Here is a 20,839-nt window from a genome sequence, read left to right on the forward strand (position 1 = left end):
TCTTGAACGGTTGGGAAGTTATCTTGGTAACAGACAGACTGACCTTGACCTGCTTTCACCAATTTCGAACTCGTGATCGATTTTTTTCCTAATACACACCTATAAAGTTTGTGATGATATCCTGAGCGGTTGCGAAGTTATCGTGCTAACAAGACACACACACAGACAGACACACAGACAGACAAAATGAAAACAATATCAGCTTCGCTCTCGCGGCTGGTAATAGACTTTCTTCTTGCTACTTCTTGACCAGTTTTATTGAGCTTAAAATAATCTTTCAAACTCTTGGTGTTGCACGTAACCTTTTTGAACTTCCTCACTACGCTCTCCAGAAATGAATAAATCTGGTATGTAGTGTATATACTGTATGTATTGTGTGAATATATGAGTTTACCACCTGGCACATCCCATGCAGTATTGTTTTTAGATATCTTTGTCACTGGTTGTGCAACACAGACTTTTCATATCGCCACTGCAGACGTCAAGGATGTATATTTAGCTCAGAGAAATCCACGGCACACACGAGGTTACAGGGATCTGGGTTAACGCCTTCACTCCCGTCACTGGTTTTGGTGTTTATTCTGGCTGCTACTTGGCCATTTAACTTAGCTCAGAAGAGGCTTTGTTAGCTGGATGGGTTAAATAACACCTTCAATAACACCACTGCTGGGGTGTTGGCCTAAGTTGGATGGGTTAAATAACACCTTCAATAACACCACTGCTGGGGTGTTGGCCTAAGTTGGATGGGTTAAATAACACCTTCAATAACACCACTGCTGGGATGTTGGCCTAAGTTGGATGGGTTAAATAACACCTTCAGTAACACCACTGCTGGGGTGTTGGCCTAAGTTGGATGGGTTAAATAACACCTTCAGTAACACCACTGCTGGGGTGTTGGCCTAAGTTGAATGGGTTAAATAACACCTTCAATAACACCACTGCTGGGGTGTTGGGGTGTTGGCCTAAGTTGGATGGGTTAAAAAACACCTTCAGTAACACCACTGCAGGGGTGTTGGCCTAAGTTGGATGGGTTAAATAACACCTTCAATAACACCACTGCTGGGGTGCTGGCCTAAGTTGGATGGGTTAAATAACACCTTCAATAACACCACTGCTGGGGTGTTGGCCTAAGTTGGATGGGTTAAATAACACCTTCAATAACACCACTGCTGGGGTGTTGGCCTAAGTTGGATGGGTTAAATAACACCTTCAGTAACACCACTGCTGGGGTGTTGGCCTAAGTTGGATGGGTTAAATAACACCTTCAATAACACCACTGCTGGGGTGTTGGCCTAAGTTGGATGGGTTAAATAACACCTTCAATAACACCACTGCTGGGGTGTTGGCCTAAGTTGGATGGGTTAAATAACACCTTCAATAACACCACTGCTGGGGTGTTGGCCTAAGTTGGATGGGTTAAATAACACCTTCAATAACACCACTGCTGGGGTGTTGGCCTAAGTTGGATAAAAGAGTCTGGTAGCAGCAAGGACAGACAAAATGTCCTCGTAGTGAAAAGATTAAGAAAGGGTTAAGATTTTTAAAATTCATTATTAGTAAATTTTTGCCCTCCTAGTGAATTATTCAGCTTATTAGAGACTTACTGAACTGGAAGGGATATGTTCTTAGCGTACTGACCTCCGCCTATTGGCTTATACTCCCAAAGATCTTAAGTCTGAGCCCCAGGTTTCTCCCGATAATTAACAATGCCTAGTTCTCTCCATTATACTGAACCTGGACTCTCAGTGAAATATAGAATCTGGAAAATTTACCAGTGTATTATCAATCGAATCCCTTGCTTGCTGCAGGTGGGGTGTTGCTGGAAAGGTACTTAGCGTACCACCCTGCGCCTATAGGCTCATAATCACTTAAGTTCATAAGTCCAAACCCTGGAATTCCCCTTGAAAATGCCCAGTTCCGTCAAGTCTTCTAGACATGTAGTCTGTCTGTCTGTCTGTCTGTCTGTCTCTCTCTCTCTCTCTCTCTCTCTCTCTCTCTCTCTCTCTCTCTCTCTCTCTCTCTATATATATATATATATATATATATATATATATATATATATATATATATATATATATATATATATAGGTAAATATATTATGTACTCGTATACATAAGTGTGTGTGTGTGTGTGTGTGTGTGTGTGTGTGTGTGGATGTTAGTGATGTCAATATCATAGAGAAAGGTAATGTGTAGCGTGCTGAATAAATCGCTTATAGAAAGGTAATGTCACGTACCACATGGAATGCGGTGCTTATAAATAGAAAGTCAGATCAGAGGACTTTAGCAGCATTAGGACACCCCTTGCCCTCACACACACAAACAACCTACTGCCCATATTTCCTCACGTTTCTAGGCCTCTGTTTTACCCCGTATTTTTGCTGTGATTTTATTTTCTTGTGCGGGAGGGAAGGACCGACTCTGACTCGTCCTGAAGGGGTTGTTAATTGGAGAGAGAGAGAGAGAGAGAGAGAGAGAGAGAGAGAGAGAGAGGAGGGGTGGGTCCACGTAAGCAACATAAGAGAAAACTGACGATAAATAAGAGAAAGTCGAGATAGGCTGGATCGACACGAGGAAGATAAGGCGGAGAAAATTTCGGGAAAGCAAGGTTGTTTTCGACCTGCCCGGAAGGCAAGGCGAACCATCTACATGTGAATGCCGCTTCGTGTGTGTGTGTGTGTGTGTGTGTGTGTGTGTGTGTGTGTGTGTGTGTGTGTGCTCTTTTCTAGTCTGTATGTGAAGTTGTGTGCTTGCGTGCGGTTGCATGTGGCGTCCTGCTGAGACACAGGGCTCAAGTAACGACACTGGAATTTCCCTGCAGTTTCATTTTAATGGAGATAGAGTGGCTTGATGCCAACACCTCTTACCTCCTTCACAAGAGGCCCACGCCCAAGGTGGATTTGTCTTTATCTCTTGCAGGAAAGATGAATGGCATCTTTCCACCAGGAAAGATGAATGGCATCTTTCCACCAGGAAAGATGAATGGCATCTTTCCACCAGGAAAGATGAATGGCATCTTTCCAGAGTTCAGTAAAATCATCTGAAGGTGGTGGTGGTGGTGGTGGTAGCTCCTGGTTGATCTGAAACATGAACCCAGTGGACTGCAGGCTGAAGCTTGTCTCCTGCAGCACACCATCTTCTTTTCAGGGGATAGGGAGGTAATTGAGGGACGATTGTATAAGAGGGCAGTGAAAGCCACCTGGTTATCATCGGTGCCACCACATGAAAGCCTCCAACTCCAGCACCATCTGAATTTTGGAAGAACAGACTGCAAAATACATCATCAGACTGAAGTGGTTAACCCCTGTACTACGATAGTTATCACCCATTGCTGAATTGGATAATATGGCAGTGATAAGAACAGAATTAGAAAATAGGTCCATTGCTGAGGGGGATAAAGTTCTTAGTTTATTGTATTCATATATAAATTCGTAATATTTAGGTAGTTCAATATATCAGAAAGAATATTATCTTGAAAATGGTCAAACTCTTATAATGGAAAAAAAAATCAGTAGTTTATATTTTCATTATCACTGTCATCCTTTGTCTGCGAACTTTCTAATTCAAGAGATCATCGATACTCTGTCCCTGAAAAATGCAACAGCTATGTTCTAGAATGAGCTACCTGTCAGTCTTTGTCTCCCAGTGACTTAGGCCGATATTCTCGTTGGTTAAGGAGGCTCCCTAGCACCTCATTCTAAGCAATTTATCATGCTGATTACATAGTGCCGTCCATTTCTGTGTTGCTTAAATCGTTCTAGTATCGCTAGACTCTGCATCTGTATCGTACAGAATGATATTAACTAGCCGTATCCAAAACTAAATCGCTAAGGAAGGGGGTAGGGAGCTTCCCTAATCACCGAGAATACCAGCCTCAGACATGTAAACGCAGGGTGATCAGACCCCTTAAAATTAATGGATGGTTTTGATTTTCAAATATTTCCTGGAAAGTACAGTTTTTTCCACGTGGTCAGTCTTGTTATTATCATTTTTTCATTAACATTAAGAATTCCATTTTCTGTGGAGTTATATTTTAACTATATATATATATATATATATATATATATATATTTGGGGGGGGGGAGATCTAGAAAGCTGGCATTCGAAGACCGTTCGAGAGAGAGAGAGACTTGAAATTTTCAGGAGTGATGTATCTTGGCTTAAGGCATCTTTTGGCAATTTTTTTTTCCTAGCACAAGCGCCACACAAGCGCCCTCCGTTATTTTTTCAAATTTTCGCTCTCTTGCGCTGCAAAAACTACTGAATCGATTGCATTGCAAATGTTCCAGTATGTAGTCATCAACATATACTAGTGCACCTGGGTATTGATACTGAGATCAACAAATACTTTTTGAGATATTGAGGAAAAGCAGAATGGGCGCTGCATGTATGAAAATGCTAAATTAGAAAGTATTTAGCCGATTTTGACCAAACTTGGTGGAAGTGTAGTGGGTCAGGAGTGAACATGATATGCATTGTATGAATGACCTCGATCTTGATCTCAAGGTCGCAAGTCTATCTATCTGTCTATTGCCAGACGCCATAATCCCGTACGGGGTGGCCATTTGACTCTGAGTTATTTGTTTTACAGGGAGGGGCACTAACCCTCCACCGACCCACTTGGCACGTAGGGAACACGTATGGTTCGGTTATATGGCTACCACCCAGCGTTGTAAATGGTTTCTTGGCTTACAGGAAACCATTTGGCTTGTCACTCAATGTAAAGCCACCTGTAACGGAAAGAAAAGCAATAAGTAGCGACAGGAAAGATGGGAGAAATAGGAAGTCAAAATCCGTAAACATTTTAAGTAATACCAAAAGTCCCTTAATATTAGGTCTACAGTGATAAAAGCATTGTCGTTTGGAATGTGGAGTTCTTTGAATATTGCTTCAGCAATTTCAAATACTTGTTACTATTTAATAACAATGATGATGATGATGATAATAATAATAATAAAAAGAAAATAATAATAATAATAATTATAATAATAATAATAACTAGAATGGCACTCAGTAGAGAGCATACCTCCGCCAACTCCCTGTGTCGCAGTGTTAAAGAAAGTGAGAAAAAAATTCCTGGATCCGCACCTGTATCCGGATCCGCACCCAAATTCATTGGAGTGTAGTCTTGGCCAAGGCCCATTCTTCTACCAAGTTTCGTGGAAATCCGGCCAGTAGTTTTTGTGTAATCTTGCTCACAAACCAGCCAACCAACCAACCAACAAACAAACGGACAGGGACGAAAACATAACCTCCTTTGCGGAAGTAATAATATTAATAATAATAATAATAATAGTAATGATTACGAAGATATTCAGCATTTTCAAAAAGGCATTCGAAACGTAGCAGATCACCGGAACTTTTTTTTTGTTCATAAAAAAAGGGCTTGAAAAAGATTGAACTGAATGTATTCTGAGCGTCAGGTTACAAAGACCATATGACACTAATTCAGAGCAAAGATATAAGACCAGTAATGGAACAGAAATGCGGAGAGAGATGTGGAAGTGGTTTTAACAACTCTTGGCGTTGAAGTGGTCTTGGCGTTTTGAAGTGGCCTTGGCGTTGAAGTGGTCTTGGAGTTGAAGTGGTCTTGGCGTTGAAGTGGTCTTGGTGTTGCCTTGGCGTTTTGAAGTGGTCTTGGCGTTGAAGTGGTCTTGGAGTTGAAGTGGTCTTGGCGTTGAAATCGTCATGACGTTGAAGTGGCGTTGGCTTTGAAGTGGTTTTGGTGTTGACAATGAAATGGTCTCGGCGTAGACCTGACTTGATTGGTGAGTTTGCTGAAAGACTTGACCCAGGAAGGAAAGAAGCGTCAACGGCAATGGGAGATCCTTATACTATTTCATGTCATGAAGCCAGATGTGTAGCCTGATAGATGAAAATAATGACAGAGAGAAACACGGAAATATCATGCGGAGAGGTAGAACAAAAGAGAAGGACAGTATGGAGAGAATGACTGGAGACAGAAGGGCCCCTTTTAGTCGCCTCTTGTAAGTAGAGATACTGAGGAAGTAACCCCCCCCCCTCCTCAGTGGGATTGAAGAAGGTGCAGTGCCAAACTTTGACCTTGGTGTGAAAAGTAAATATGTATCTGATTTACATGCGATGCACGGAAATAAAGGTTCTGAAATATATGAAAGCTGCGAAATATGCGCCCCGTATGTTACGAGTGAATAAAAAAAAAAAATACACTTGCGGACAGAAATATCGCTCAACTTTAGAATCGAATCAATACGGAACCCTGCAATATATTCTGGAAAGACTGTTTTGTTCCTAAGGTTGCATTGCTGGATTTTCAAATCTTTACTCTTCCTCGTTATATATCGTAAGGAAGTGAATCGATTTTTATGCCCACTGTATATATAAAAAAGCAATAGCCAAGAACATTAATGTTTGTATTTTAACTTGTAAATCTTTCAGTAGCCAAGCATATTATTATTTACATTGGATTCACTTGTAAATCTTCATTAACTGAGCACATTATTATTAACCTATATATTCACATGTAAATCTTTCAGTAACCGAGCCCATTAATATTCATCTATTGACGTGTAATTCATTCCCACTGTCTTCTTTCAGGTGGACCCAAAAGTACGTGGTGTTGGACTGCAGCACGGAGATGGCCAAGAGTCTTATCATTGACCATGTAAGGGACGTGCATATGGGTCGACGCAACTACCACTACCTTATGTCCGGCCTTGTGAGTACCACCACCCCCACCCTCTCTCATAATCTCACTCCTGCCCCCAACCCCACTCCACCCTCCCTCATAATCCTCCACCGTCCCCGCTACCCCACTCCACCCTCCCTCATAATCCTACTCCAGCCACCAGCTCCACTCCACCCTTCTTTATAGTCCTGCTCCTGCCACCAACCCCACTCCACCCACCCTTATAGTCCTACTCCCGCCCCCAACCCCACTCCACCCTCCCTTATATTCCTTTTCTCGCCACCATCACAACCCCACCCTCCCTCATAATCCTACTGCCGTCCCCTAACCCACTCCACCTTCCCTTATAATCTTATTCCCGCCCCCAACCCCACTCCACCCTCCCGTACAATCCTACTCCAGTCTCAACCCTTCTTCACCCTCCTCCCGACCCTACCATCCTCCTGACCCAACCATCCTCCTGACCTTCCCTTACATTCCAACTGCTTCCCACCGCCCAGCCTCATATTCCTACCTTCCACACCTCACATTCCTTTCGTTGTTCTTGTATCTCGTCATGAGTACAGCTTCTCATCTCGCCACCCCATCTCCTTTATCATCCCAGACCTCTCTTACTCTGTGTAACCCTTGTTCTTCTTCAGCAGTGTGATTGGGGACTTGGATAATAACGTCGACTATTCTGGTTCGTGCTCAAGGAAATAATTAACATCATTCTCCTTACCTCATTATTTGCATTTATGACGCCACCCCCACTACTGCAGCTTCCCTATGTCTTCCCCTTCTCTTTGCTCGTACTCCTTAATGACTCTTATACACTGGATGGGCGTAAATCTGTTTATCTGTTGACTCCCCTTTTATTCGTTCCCCTATCATTTATCACCTTACATTTATTTTAATCTTCCTTTCACCCCGTATCTCCATGTGCCTCATCAAGACTCGTGTTTCCAACGAACATAAATGCATCTTTTCTGTTTTGCTTCTCATTAACTATCCCTTATTTCTCTCTTCCGACATTCACCATTTCTGTTTTACTTCACGTTTTTTCTTCACTTCTCTTTCTACTTTCACCTTTTCTGTTTAACTTCACCTATATTATGCCTTCATAATTACTCTCTCCACTTTCACCGGTTATCCCGGACCTCCATCCCTCATGATGTATCACTTCACACTTGCCTTCTGGTCAGGTTACCCTCCCCACACCCATTAATGACTCTTAGACTGTCTCAACTGTTTCTCTATCTACTCTCTCTTCATCTACCCTTATCAGTTATCACCTTATTCGTGCCTCTTGTATCATTTATCATCCCACTCCTGCCTCGTGTATTATTTATCGCCACACTCCTGCCTCATATCATTTATTACCTCACTCCTGCCTCTTATATCATTTATCACCTCACTCCTGCCTCTTATATCATTTATCACCTCACTCCTGCCTCTTATATCATTTATCACCTCACTCCTGCCTCTGATCACCTTACCTAAATCTCTTCACCCTTATCATTTGTCACCTCACCCCTGCCTCTTACAGTATATCGTTTATCACCTCATTCCTTACTCATATCATTTATCACCTCACTCCTGCCTATCATCACTTTACCAAAGACCTTTTCCCTTATTATTTATCACATACCCTTTTCATTTATCACCTCACTTCTTCCTTTATTATTTTTTATTTAGGTTCTTTATTTATCATTCAGTACAAGCCTCAGCACTGTGGGGAACACTGACCCTGAAGCCCAAGCAGGGAAGGGTGCATGAGAGCAAAGGAAAAAAAAAGTTGGTATCTTAGAGCATAGAAGGTATAGAAGTAATTATCATTAAAAGCACAATAATGAACAAAGACATACAGTGATACATACATAGTACAAAGTTGTTACAGTAATTATCAGTAATGAACAAAGACTTACAGTGATACATACATAGTACAAAGTTGTTACAGTAATTATCAGTAATGAACAAAGACATACAGTGATACATACATAGTACAAAGTTGTTACAGTAAATAGCATTACATGTTTTGAGACCATTAAAGTGGTACATGATAAACACGTATCTCTTATCACTTTGCCCGAGTCCCCCTCTTTACCCAAATCCCGTTTTCTTCGAGTCACCAACCAACCAACCATTTCTGCTACTTAGAGGTGGAAATTGGACCTTTCCTACGACACTTGTATTGTCCTTCGCTAAATATTTTCTGAACTCCTCTTCCCAAGCGGTTTGTTATATTTTACACCTTCCATAGCCTCTTTCTCTGTCTAAGCAATTTATTTACATCTTACACTTTTCATACGTTCTCTCCCTAAGCGATTTATTTTGCATCATAAACCCATCGTAACACCTCTCCCTTTCGTAACTCCTCTTCATAAGCGATATAGTTTGCATCTTACATCTTTCGTAACTCCCTGAGCAATTTATTTTATATACATCTTGCGCCTTTCTTAACGGCTTTTCATAAGCGATTTATTCTATATACATCTTACACGTTTCATAACTCCCCTCCTTAAGCGATTCCTTTTACTTATTAAACCTTTCGTAGCTCCTGTTCATAAGGGATTTATTATGCATCATACATCTTACTTTTGAGTTACGTATACGGTATCTGTTCAGTATCAACACATTTTGGTTCAGTAACCCCCACAAGATGTACAGGAGACATCGTAGTGCTTGATCCTTAGTTATCAGTGTCTATCCTACATCATGTATTCATTAATTACTACACAGCCACACCCACTCCCACACCAGCAGACTGAGCCATCCCGACAATACAAAATACCATCAGAAGAATTTCTAGTGAGCGCAGTTTATGAGTCACCCTGTACTACTACTACTACTATTACTACTACTACTACTACTACTACTACTACTACTACTACTACTACTACCACCACTACTACTACCACTACCACCACCACCACCACCGCTACTCCTACTCCTCCTCCTACACCTCCTCCTCCTCCTCCTCCTCCTCCCAAGGATCAAGGCAGAGAATACTTTCTATGATAAAGCCTTCAGCACAAATAACCGACTCAAATCTCTCTGCACGCAAGAGGGAGACGACTTTGTCAATCTGTGGGACCAGTTTTATGAGCAACATACTCTATTCCAGAAAGATGGTCTCCATTTGAACTCAGTAGGAGCGGCACGGCTAGGTAGACTTTTACACCATAAAGTCGCCCTCTTCAGATCAAAAAACGCGGCACGTCCAGGAACAGTAACCTTAACGTAAATAACTACAAAGTCAGATCACCAACTGTTTGGAACGGAAATAGAGTCTGCTATGTTAACGCACGTAGTCTACGTAACAAGTTTGAAGATTAAGAAGCTCTAATTTATCTAGAAAATTATGACATCGTTGGCATCACAGAGTCCTGGATTAACACATCTGACCGTGACTTTCTAGCAGAATACTCATTAACAGGGTACAATATTTTCAGCTGTGAGCGACCACATCGAGTTGGTGGCGGTGTTTTACTATATGTGAAAACTAGTCTCCATCCCCTTGTGCTATCCAAACCCTGTATTACCAACATAGATGCCAGTTATGTTCAGCTAAGTATTAATTCACACAAAATAAATATGTCTCATCTATCGTCCTCCAGCACAGTCAACTGAGACAGATGAAAAACTTTATGATCAAATTGCGGAAATTTGTTGTCAAGAGGATAGCGTAATTTTTGGAGACTTTAATTTACCGGTAACAAAGTGGGGTGAACCACTGACGGCACACTCAGGACAAGAGCTTTATACGAATCTTCAAGAAAGCCCCCTTTCCCAACATGTAGAATACCCAACGAGAGGAAACAATATCCTAGACATCATCTTGACTACAAATGATAACCTAGTCAACAACGTTGAAATAGGACCTATGTTTAGTTCCATTGATCATCGAATTATCCATCCATCCATTGCCAGACGCCATGTATCCCAAATGGGGTGGCCAAGGGCTTAGAGTTAATTGTTTTACAGGGAGGGGCACTAATCCTCCACCAACCCCACTTGACGCGTAGGGATGCCAACTGCATCTGGTGTTCCCAGGCGGTCACCCATCCAAGTACTAACCAGACCCAACGTTGCTTAACTTCGCTGATCGAATGGGAAGCGGTGTACTCAACGTGGCATGGTTACAGTTTAATATTACTACTGAAAAAGTAAAAGAAACAGAGAGCAAAGAAAAGGTCCCAGATTATCGTTGAGCTAATTTCAGCAGGCTCAGAGCGCTACTTGCAACTGCAGATTGGAATCAAATGTCTGAAACCGATGACATAAACCAAGCATGGGAAATATTCACCAAAAAATTTAATGAAGTGGTAAAGTCATGTGTGCCACTACGTAACAGACGTCCAGCTGGAAATGGTAAACCAAAGTGGTGGTCCAGTGAAATTAAAAGTAACTTAATAGCCAAAAAACAGGCATACCATAAATATAAAGCTACACAAAATAATGATGATAAATTACAGTACGATAATCTACGCCGCATATCGAAAAGACTTATTAAACAAAGCAAAGGAGCACTGGAGATCCACATTGCTAATACGTGCAAATCAAACCGTAAAGAATTTTACAGTTACATTAGAAAGAAAAAGGTTATGACTACATCAATAGGTCCTCTAGAAACAAACAATGGCAAACACACTGAAAATGAGGTCGAAATGGCAAACATTCTTAACGATTACTTTGCGTCTGTTTTTACAGTAGAAAACACCACCAGAAACCTACTGCTACCCACAAACCAAGCAAATAGCACAGTCCTTAGTAACTATGCTATCCATAATAACGATATCCTTTCAGCCATAAATCGTACGAACATAAACAAAACCCCTGGCCCCGATAAAATATCACCAAGAATTCTCAAAGAAACAAAACATGAGTTACTGCTGCCACTCTCTGTCTTATTCAATAAATCATAAAGTACTGGGAAAGTTCCATGGGAATGGAAACTAGCAAATGTAACACCAATTTTCAAAAAAGGAAATGAGTCGCACCCAGGAAATTACAGACCAATCATCTTAACACCAGTGGTGTGCAAGTTAATGGAAAAAATCATAAGAGATTAAATAGTTAATTATCTAGAAGAAAATAATATAATTAAAGACTCGCAGCATGGATTCAGACATCGTCGTTCATGCTTAACTAACTTACTGGACTTCTTCCATGATGTTTACAAATCATACGATGACTCAAGAGCAGTAGATATAATTTACCTCGACTTTCAGAAAGCATTTGACACTGTCTCTCACAAGCCTCTCTTGAGAAAAATAGAAGCACATGGAATAAAAGGAAATACGCAGAAATGGTTACAAGACTGGCTTTCAGATCGAAAACAGCGAGTTGTGATAAACGGAAAGGAATCCAAATGGCGTAATGTGATCAGCGGCGTTCCCCAAGGCTCAGTACTTGGACCGATACTTTTTATTATCTATATAAATGATATTGATGAGAGTCTAAATTGTAAAGTATCCAAATTTGCAGATGATACTAAAATAACCAGTAAAGTTACCTCAAAATTACAGTGGCAGCAGTTACAAAATGACCTTAATACTTTAGCAAGCTGGGCAGAAAAATGGCAAATGAAATTCAACACAGAAAAATGTAAAGTACTTCATATTGGAAGTAACAACGTCCATGCGAATTACAAAATGAACAATATTCAGTTATCAAGTACAGACAATGAAAAGGATCTTGGTGTGATAATATCAAATGACCTAAAACCAAGCAAGCAGTGTACTAAGGCGGTTAAAATTGCAAACAAGCTGGTGGGTTTTATTGGAAGAACTTTCGAGTTTAAATTGGAAAAAGTCATACTTGCCTTGTACAACACGCTAGTGCGCCCCCATCTTGAGTATTGTGTGCAATTCTGGTCTCCGTACTACAGAAAGGACATAGAAAAATTAGAGAATATTCAGCGAAGAATCACAAAAATGATACCACGACTCAGAAACAAACCATATGAGGAACGCCTTGAATTTAAATTATTTAGCCTAACGAAGTGCAGGTTAAGAGGGGACCTTATTGAAGTTTTCAAAATCATGAAGGGATATGACAACTTAGACATGAATAAATATTTTGATATAGACCGGTTGAGCCAAACCAGAAGTAATGGCTACAAAATTTTGGGAAAGCGATTCCAATCCCTCGAAGCAAAATACTTCTTCTTTAACAGAGTTGTAAATATCTGGAACAGATTACCCACAGATACTGTGAACCGTATCTCAATTGAGACATTCAAAAACAAATTAGACAAGTATTTGTACGAGAATCCTCAGCTGACTCTTTTTCTGTCCAAATAACTCGCTTTTATAGCTACGGTACATGTAAGTTCATGCCCCTTTTGTCTACAAGACACCCCATAAACAATGTACCCATACATAGTGTTGCGTCACGTTATTATACATTTTTCAATTTATTCAGTGCAAACAAAGCAATATAAGCACAGATTAGGATCTGCACAGATAACCCTGAGTTAACGGTCACTACTCTTACTTTCAACCTGTGATGGGCTGTGGATCACTGAGGGTCCCTGTTAGTCAAGCGACCACCATCGGGATTTTTTTAATGTACCAGGGGTCACTGCTTCAGGATGAAACTTGTGTACTTGTCCCATATGGGAGAGTTCCTTGTCTCAGTGGAGCAAACGGAGCTAGGGCCTGATTGACTGCTGCCTATCTTAAAAGCGCCAGGCAAGGCTGCCGCACCACCCCTAAACATCCACACTGTGCAGTCCCCTCGTGTCTACAGGACACCCCGTAAACTTAATATTGCATCACATCACGTCATTATACGTTTTTCGATTTACCCAAAGCAAATGAGGTAATATACAGTAAGCACAGATTAGGATCTGCACAGACAACTCTGAGTTAACGGTCACTACTCTTACTTTCGACCTGTGATGGGCTGTGGATCACTGAGGGTCCCTGTTAGTCAAGTGACCACCATCGGGATTTTTTTAATGTACCAGGGGTCACTGCTTCAGGATGAAACTTGTGTACTTGTCCCACATGGGAGAGTTCCTTGTCTCAGTGGAGTGAACGGAGCTAGGGCCTGATCGACTGCTGCCTACCTAAAAAGCACCAGGCAAGGCTGCCACACCACCCCTAAACATCCACTCTGTGCATTGCACATCCACACTGTGCACTGTGCAGTCCCCTTTATCTAAGACACCCGTCTTATATATTTTTCAATCTCCCCAATGCAAAGAAGGCAATATAAGCACAGATTAGGATCTGCACAGATAGCCCAGAGTAAACGGTCACTACTCTTACTTTCGACCTGTGATGGGCTGTGGATCACTGAGGGTCCCTGTTAGTCAAGTGACCACCATCGGGATTTTTTTAATGTACCAGGGGTCACTGCTTCAGGATGAAACTTGTGTACTTGGCCTACATGGGAGAGTTCCTTGTCTCAGTGGAGCGAACGGAGCTAGGGCCTGATTGACTGCTGCCTACCTCAAAAGTGCCAGGCAAGGCTGCTGCACCACCCCTAAACATCCACACTGTGCAGGGTGTAGCTTCCACGTTATGTCCACAGACTTCCCATTAACTCAATGTACCGGTTTATAATGTCATGCCGTAACTATTAGTTTATTTGTTTACTTTCTCTTCCAGTTACTCAATCGGGTAGCTTATAGGTAAAGTATTATAGAATGTGACTTTTCCTTTCCAGTGTTTCCTATAAAATTTCCATGTCAGTTTTTCCATGTTGCATGGTGGTTTTTCTCACTTTTTCCTAGAGGGTTTGGTGGTGGGGGGAGCCTTCTTGCTTTACTATCCTTATCCTTCAACATGTGGAGTTAGATCTTGTAGTCATAGTTTTCTCTGTAACAAGCAGCCTCGAAAGGACCATAAGGTCTGTTGCTGTTTGCATTTTTATGCAATCCTATGTAACCCTCCTCCTCCTCCTCCTCCTCCTCCTCCTCCTCCTCCTCCTCCTCCTCCTCCTCCTCCTCCTCCTCCTCCTCCTCCTCCTCCTACTACTACTACTACTACTACTACTACTACTACTACTACCGGTACTACCACTGCTACTACACCAGGTTTTCACCTGTGCTTATGTCTGTTAGATAATTACAGTTCATGAGTTACATTTAAGATGGAAAGATGTGATATTCAAAACAAATCTCGGAGGAGGCGTCACGAAATTTCCGATCAACTTAACAGCGTCGCATACTTGTTTGGCTCTTTTAACACCTTTTTCTTAGCGGTTTATTTTGCCCATTCCACCTATATATTTTGTCTTACTGGTAATTGAGGTGGGGATTGGAGTTAATTAGTGATGTGGGTAGCGAGGATACTTGGGAAATGATGGGAAAGGGTGTAGGAAGGAAGGGAGGGAAGGGGAAGAGAATGAGAGGAAGATGGAGGAGAAGGGAGGTAAGGATGGGAAAGGGAATGAAGGAAGAAGGGCAAGAGAGAGAGAGAGAGAGAGAGAGAGAGAGAGAGAGAGAGAGAGAGAGAGAGAGTGAGAGATTTTCAAATATCGACAATCGTAGTAAAAGAAAAAAAAATAACTTTCCGACAGCATCACATACATAGTCCACCGCCTTAAAAATATGCAAAGCAAATTAAAAAAGTAAAGAAAAACTAAAAAAACGCGTACTGTGATACCAAGACCGAAATTAATCACTTCTATGTGTCCAGTCTGTGAAAAAAAGGTGATATTTGTGTTGTTGGGGAGGTAAAAATATATGATTAGTGAATAAGAAAATTAATCTCAAAGCCGACTTGGTGAATTAACCATTTCGTGCATATCAGGTTTTCTTGTACCTAAACTCTCGCACGTGACAGGTTAATGAACACCCTAACTCCTCTCGTTCTAAGGTCTCTACGGAGCTGAATCTGAATGTAGCAAGAATTTAAAACGTCATCGGTGTGAAGTGGTTAGAAAAACAAGTATTAATAAATTTGGTTAGTGAATGCCGTGGAGCACTCCACCTAACACTAATTAAATGTAAATTAGAAAATAAAATACTGTGGTGGTCCTTGACAGGTCAAATAAATTAACCGTATGATTTAATTAAGATAAGCAAACTTTAATTTTGACGGCAGTAAAATACTCATTAAAAGGGCTGTCTCTATCGTATTTAAAATCAAATATTTGTCCCTCCTCTTTCAGCGCCAGGTGATGGTGGTGGTTGGGTGGAGGGGAGCGAGGGAGGAATTACTCTCCCGTCATCTGGGCTACTAAGTTATCTTCTCCGTGTAGCACCAGATGACTGTCTCCCCCGTTTCCTTGATCGTTGTCATCGTGGGGAGCTTCGGAAACGTCAAATGAGACGCTGTGTGGGGGAGTATAGCAGGGTACCTTAATGGACTCCATGGTGTGTGGAGGTTTGGTTGCTGGGTGAACGTCACATCTGAGTCTCCACTCTATTCTGTCCTCTCCCCCCCCCCCCACCTTAGATCACTGTCACTGCCTCAACTAATTTTGCAGGGCCCTTTTCTTCTACTGATGCTTCTTCCTTCCTTTTCTCCTTTCCTCCCTATTCCATCTTCTACTCTAAAAAGAGTGGAATTTTCCATATTCGTAAAAATTTTCATCAGTAGCCTTCAGCATGTTACAGCATTAAGGATCAGGGCCTGTGCACTGTTGGTCTGGCCAATTGTGGGGACCATGGTTGTTCGGCACCACCCAGGTGTGTGGACCTGTGCATATGCGGAACTGCTACTAAGCTACAGCCGCGGATCCGTGGATGCCGTTGCTTTGTGGGTGGACTCTCGGGCATTGGCCATTGGCCCAGCATTGTGCTGGGAGCCTCTCGTCTCCCACTTGGTGTTGCTATCCCTTCCTGGACAGGGAGTGCTTGCTTGGAACTTGGACCCTGCTTGTGGAAATGGCCGAGCCTCTAGACTCCGGGTTCTGCTCACGCGATCCTTTCTTCTTCAGCAGTTATGTTGAGCCTTTTCCTTACAATCTATGATTGTGGAAATTGTCTCCAGTTCTTCCTGCCTCAGTTCTGCTGATGTTTTGACCCTGATGATGACCCTGGCTTCTCGTGATGATACGTTTCTGGCTCTTCCCGCTGTTTCCCAACCTGTACTCACCTCTTCTGTTTCTTCCCACTTCACTACGCCAGTTTCCACCTCACAGTCCCCTACTCCGACATCCCTGTCCACCTGTTCATCTTACATAGTAACTTCTGAACCTTATTTGCCTCCACCCTCTCCTCCATCTACCCTTCCTGTTCTTCGGATTCCTTGTCCCATTCTCATACTTCTTCCCTTCTCACTAACCCTGTCTTGACCATCTCTCTTTTCGGGCCCCAGACCTTGTCTCAGAATTTTAACGTCACCTCACAAATGGATGATCACTAGCTTCATCTCTCTCTCTGTTACATAAGGTTGGCACTGATGTTACATCCTCTGTGTGACCCAGTGGGTTTCATCATCTTAAAGTGTTCAGTGCAACCCTGCCAGAAGAAGTTAAATCTTTAGTTGATCCATCCGGCATTCCAAGCACAGTCTCACCAGATGCACAGCTAAATTCGTCTATACGCACGTCAGTCTTCCCTCTTCTCCTTGGGTAAGCAAAATTTTGCTTACTGTTCTGGGAATATTCGATTCATTCTTTCTACCAGCATCATCCAAAACTTTCTATACACTGTTACATCAGTCATCTTCATGGACGCCATCTATAACCAGCTAACATAGCTAAAACTGTATTTGAATCTCACAATCTTCCTTCTTCAGTTAATAGAAGTCTATTAACCACTTTCAGTCTAGTGCCATATTTGTTTATTTATTTATTTATCTTTCCCTTCACCATCAGAGGAAGATAAGGATCTACGAGTATTTACAGGAGCATTCATAAGTGTTTCTTTCCTTCCCAGAGTCACGCACCAGCAATGCAGTAAAAAGAGTGGTAAATTCAGTAGAAAAAAATTGTTTTGCCTTTTATTTAATCCCAAGTATATAAATTTGAGTGCTTAAATGGAATGTAATGGGTTGTTAGATGCCACTTGGAGACTCAAAAAGAGAACTTCTGGATAAGATAGCAGACTACGAGGTGCTACCCAAAAGTTTCTGAAATTTGAAAGCAGGGCAGAAACCGCTGGTCATACAGTGTGTGGATGCTAGGTGGCGGTGCATGTACGCTTTGTTTGTTACTGTGTCAATGTGCAGGGTGGATGCATTTGCTGAATGTTTGTATGCTTTCATCATTGCGTTTGGGTTAATTTGCAAATTTTGTGAACTATAAAATGGAGGATGTGAAAGAGCAACGTGTGTGCATCAAGTTTTGTGTGAAACTCGGGAATAGCGTGGCATAAACTCGTAAAATGGTAAAACAAGCATTTGGTGACAGTGCTTTAGGGGCTACACAAACCTATGACTGGTTTAAGCGTTTTAAAGATGGACAAACGTCAACAGATGATGGTGTACGTTTTGGCCGCCCTTCCACTAGTTCAGCTGCTGACAATGTGGCCAGAGTTAGTGCAACCATCCTCGAAGATCGCAGCAGGACAGACCATGATGTTTGTGACATTGTTAGCAAATCGTATGGAACTTGCCAACGCATTTTGTCTGGCGATGTGAGGCAAAAGTATCCAGACAAATGGTGCACAAACAAATGGGTGTTTCACCATGACAATGCACCCATGCAGACAGGCCATGTTGTTCAGCAGTTTTTCGCATAGAAAAACATGCTGGTTCTCCCCCACCCTCTGTATTCACCAGATTTGGCCTCCCATGATTTTTTCCTCTTTCTGAAAATGAAAATCCAGCTGAAATGACTATGATTTGGAACCACTGAGGAGATCCAGGAGAAAATCGCTGACATTGCTGAACAAGCTTATGTTAAAGGACTTCTGGAATGTGTTCCGATCATGGTAGAAATACTGGGATCGATGTCTGAACGCCCAAGGATACTACTTTGAAGGGGTTGGTGGTGATTAGGGCTTGACCAAAGCTTTTTTCCTTCGGGAACTTTTGGGCAGCATCTCGTAAAATTGATGATAAAATAACTACAGTTTAAAAGCAAAATTGGATAGAGGCAGATCACCTCAATTGTAGAACTGATAGCAGATGGACAACCCAAATATATGTTTGACAAAACAGAGATGAAGTGAGGGGAAGGGTCAGGCATAGGACAAAATGGTTACATGAAATGCAGAGATTCACTTGGATTTGATGGAACAGGCTAACAGCCAAATTATCAGAGTGGGAAATACAAGCCAGTGTATTCGCCCACGAATGTAAATTGTCTGCCATCAGTAAAAAACTACATCAGTAATCCAGGCAGTCGGAGGGATACCATTGCAGCTTCACCAAAATCGAAAAAATAAGCCGTAGAATTTCGCTGTTTACTCCTACGAAGTTAAGTATCTCACTTGCATTCAGAAGCCTGAAATTGGGTATTATTTTGCTGAAGGTCGTTGAATATAAGAGGCCTTTGAAGGATTTCTAATACCTGCCCTTTAAATAGCCGTTCCCTTCATTGAGGGCATGATAGAAAATGACAATTTCAAGCCAAAAGGAGTTGGGGGGTATTTCTTGCAGAATCCTCTGGCAGTCAGAGGCATGCCATCGCAGCTTCGGCAAAAGTGTTGACAAGCAAGCCATATATCCCGGGATACTGTCCACGGTTTGGATAGAATTTGCCCACTTGATTTTTTGATGTTTTGGTCACACACACACACACACACACACACACACACACACACACACACACACACATCTCGCTTCTTCCATTCAGCCATTAGTCAGTCCTATTTGGTAATTGAAGAGCATAATTACTGGTAGATTTTCCATATACTGGCTAAAGTCACCATGTTGTTGCTTAAGTAAAACACTGCGGCAGTAGCCTAGGTGAGCTAACAATATGACAGTACACTCGGTAAAAAAAGTATCGGTGCATGGAGGGTTCGATGTCTTCCGAAAATATTCACTCACGTGCTGGCTGTGTGGGAGGGTTGGTAACTTGTTATGCCTGGCTGTAGCAGGTTCAGAATGTTTATTTATATTTTAGCGAGGGGATACCTCAGATGACGTTATATGACACCTCCCAACACCTCTCAGCACGTCGGACACAAATATTTCAGAGACCTTCGTACCGTGATCCAAAATGTTTCGTTAATGTTGTGCACCGATACTTTTTTTTACCGAGTGTACAGTATATAATAATAATAATAATAATAATAATAATAATAATAATTTTTATGATGATTTTATTATTAATATAGTAATTATAATAACTCTAGAAAGACCCCTTCGGTCGTTTGATCCGTCACCATTTCTTCATTTTTCGGAATTTGTTCGAACTAAATGTGTATGAATAAACTAGAAGCTGGTAAGGCTCGAAGAAAATGGACTTGGTTACGTTGGCTAAGTTGCAGAAAACAAACGTATAAGGGGCAACTATAATTAATGCCCAAGGAAAATATTTATAAGACTAAAAAAATATGCACAATCTGAAGCACTAGGGAGTGTTCCTGCAGAGCTTTATCGATATCAGTCCACGCGTCTAGGAGGAGTAGCTGGATAAGCCCGTATACAGACAGACTACGGTCCCTTCATGTATAGATAATAATAATGATAGTACTATTAAAATGAAGAAGAAGAAGGATGATGGCACAAATAGTACTTCTTCCCCTCCCCGACTTCCTTCTCCTCATTCAGTCGCCGTCACAAACATAATGGTTGATTAATTGAGGGCAACAGAGGTCACCTTCATCCATTTCAGAAACTCGAGTGGCCACTTCCATAGGTAATGACGATTGTAATAAGGCGTGCGTCTGTCTGTGTACGTATGTGCATTCCTGTGTCCCTCCGCCGTTTCTCGTTTGGCCGTCCAGCTGGTGCATCTGTCCGTCTGCCCATCTATCCATACCTCTGTCCGACCCTCCGTCTGTAAGTCCGTTGCAGGCGATGGCCCCTAGTTTTGATTAGAAGAGCGATGTTTGTTTAAGTAACTGCCTATCATTAGTTTGCTTTTCACCTTTTCTTGGTGGGGGGAGGGGAGCTGGAATGAGAGAGAGAGAGAGAGTTGTGCTTCTGATGTCTGCTATAATAGTCTCTCCATCTTTAATCCTCTCGTGACTCCTCTTGACTTTCTTACTTCGTTCACATTTCCTTCTCCTGCTCCTGCTCCTCCTCGTTACCGTCTTCGTCATCTTGTTCATATTTCATGTCCCGTATTCTCTTTATTTCTCCTCCTCTTTCTGATCCTCGTCTCCTTCCTTTC

The 20,839-nt window shown here is 41.8% G+C and overlaps 1 protein-coding gene and 1 non-coding gene across 2 annotated transcripts in view; one reads left to right on the forward strand and one right to left on the reverse strand.

Annotated features, from left to right (window-relative positions):
• Positions 1-20,839, forward strand: part of LOC145395488 (glutamate receptor 1-like) — a 690,806-nt gene that overhangs the window by 542,051 nt on the left and 127,916 nt on the right. The window contains exon 7 of the mRNA XM_080269120.1: positions 6,577-6,697. Coding sequence (XP_080125246.1) covers positions 6,577-6,697 — 121 coding nt within the window. The remainder of the gene's footprint in view (positions 1-6,576; positions 6,698-20,839) is intronic.
• Positions 10,681-10,796, reverse strand: LOC145415302 (5S ribosomal RNA). The gene has a single exon (XR_013900073.1). It is a non-coding gene; the product is annotated as a 5S ribosomal RNA (ribosomal RNA).

The sequence above is a fragment of the Coenobita brevimanus genome, chromosome 1 (assembly GCF_032717465.1).
Source record: "Coenobita brevimanus isolate Jiangsu-jjx chromosome 1, ASM3271746v2, whole genome shotgun sequence".
In the NCBI taxonomy this organism is placed as follows: Eukaryota; Metazoa; Arthropoda; class Malacostraca; order Decapoda; family Coenobitidae; genus Coenobita; species Coenobita brevimanus.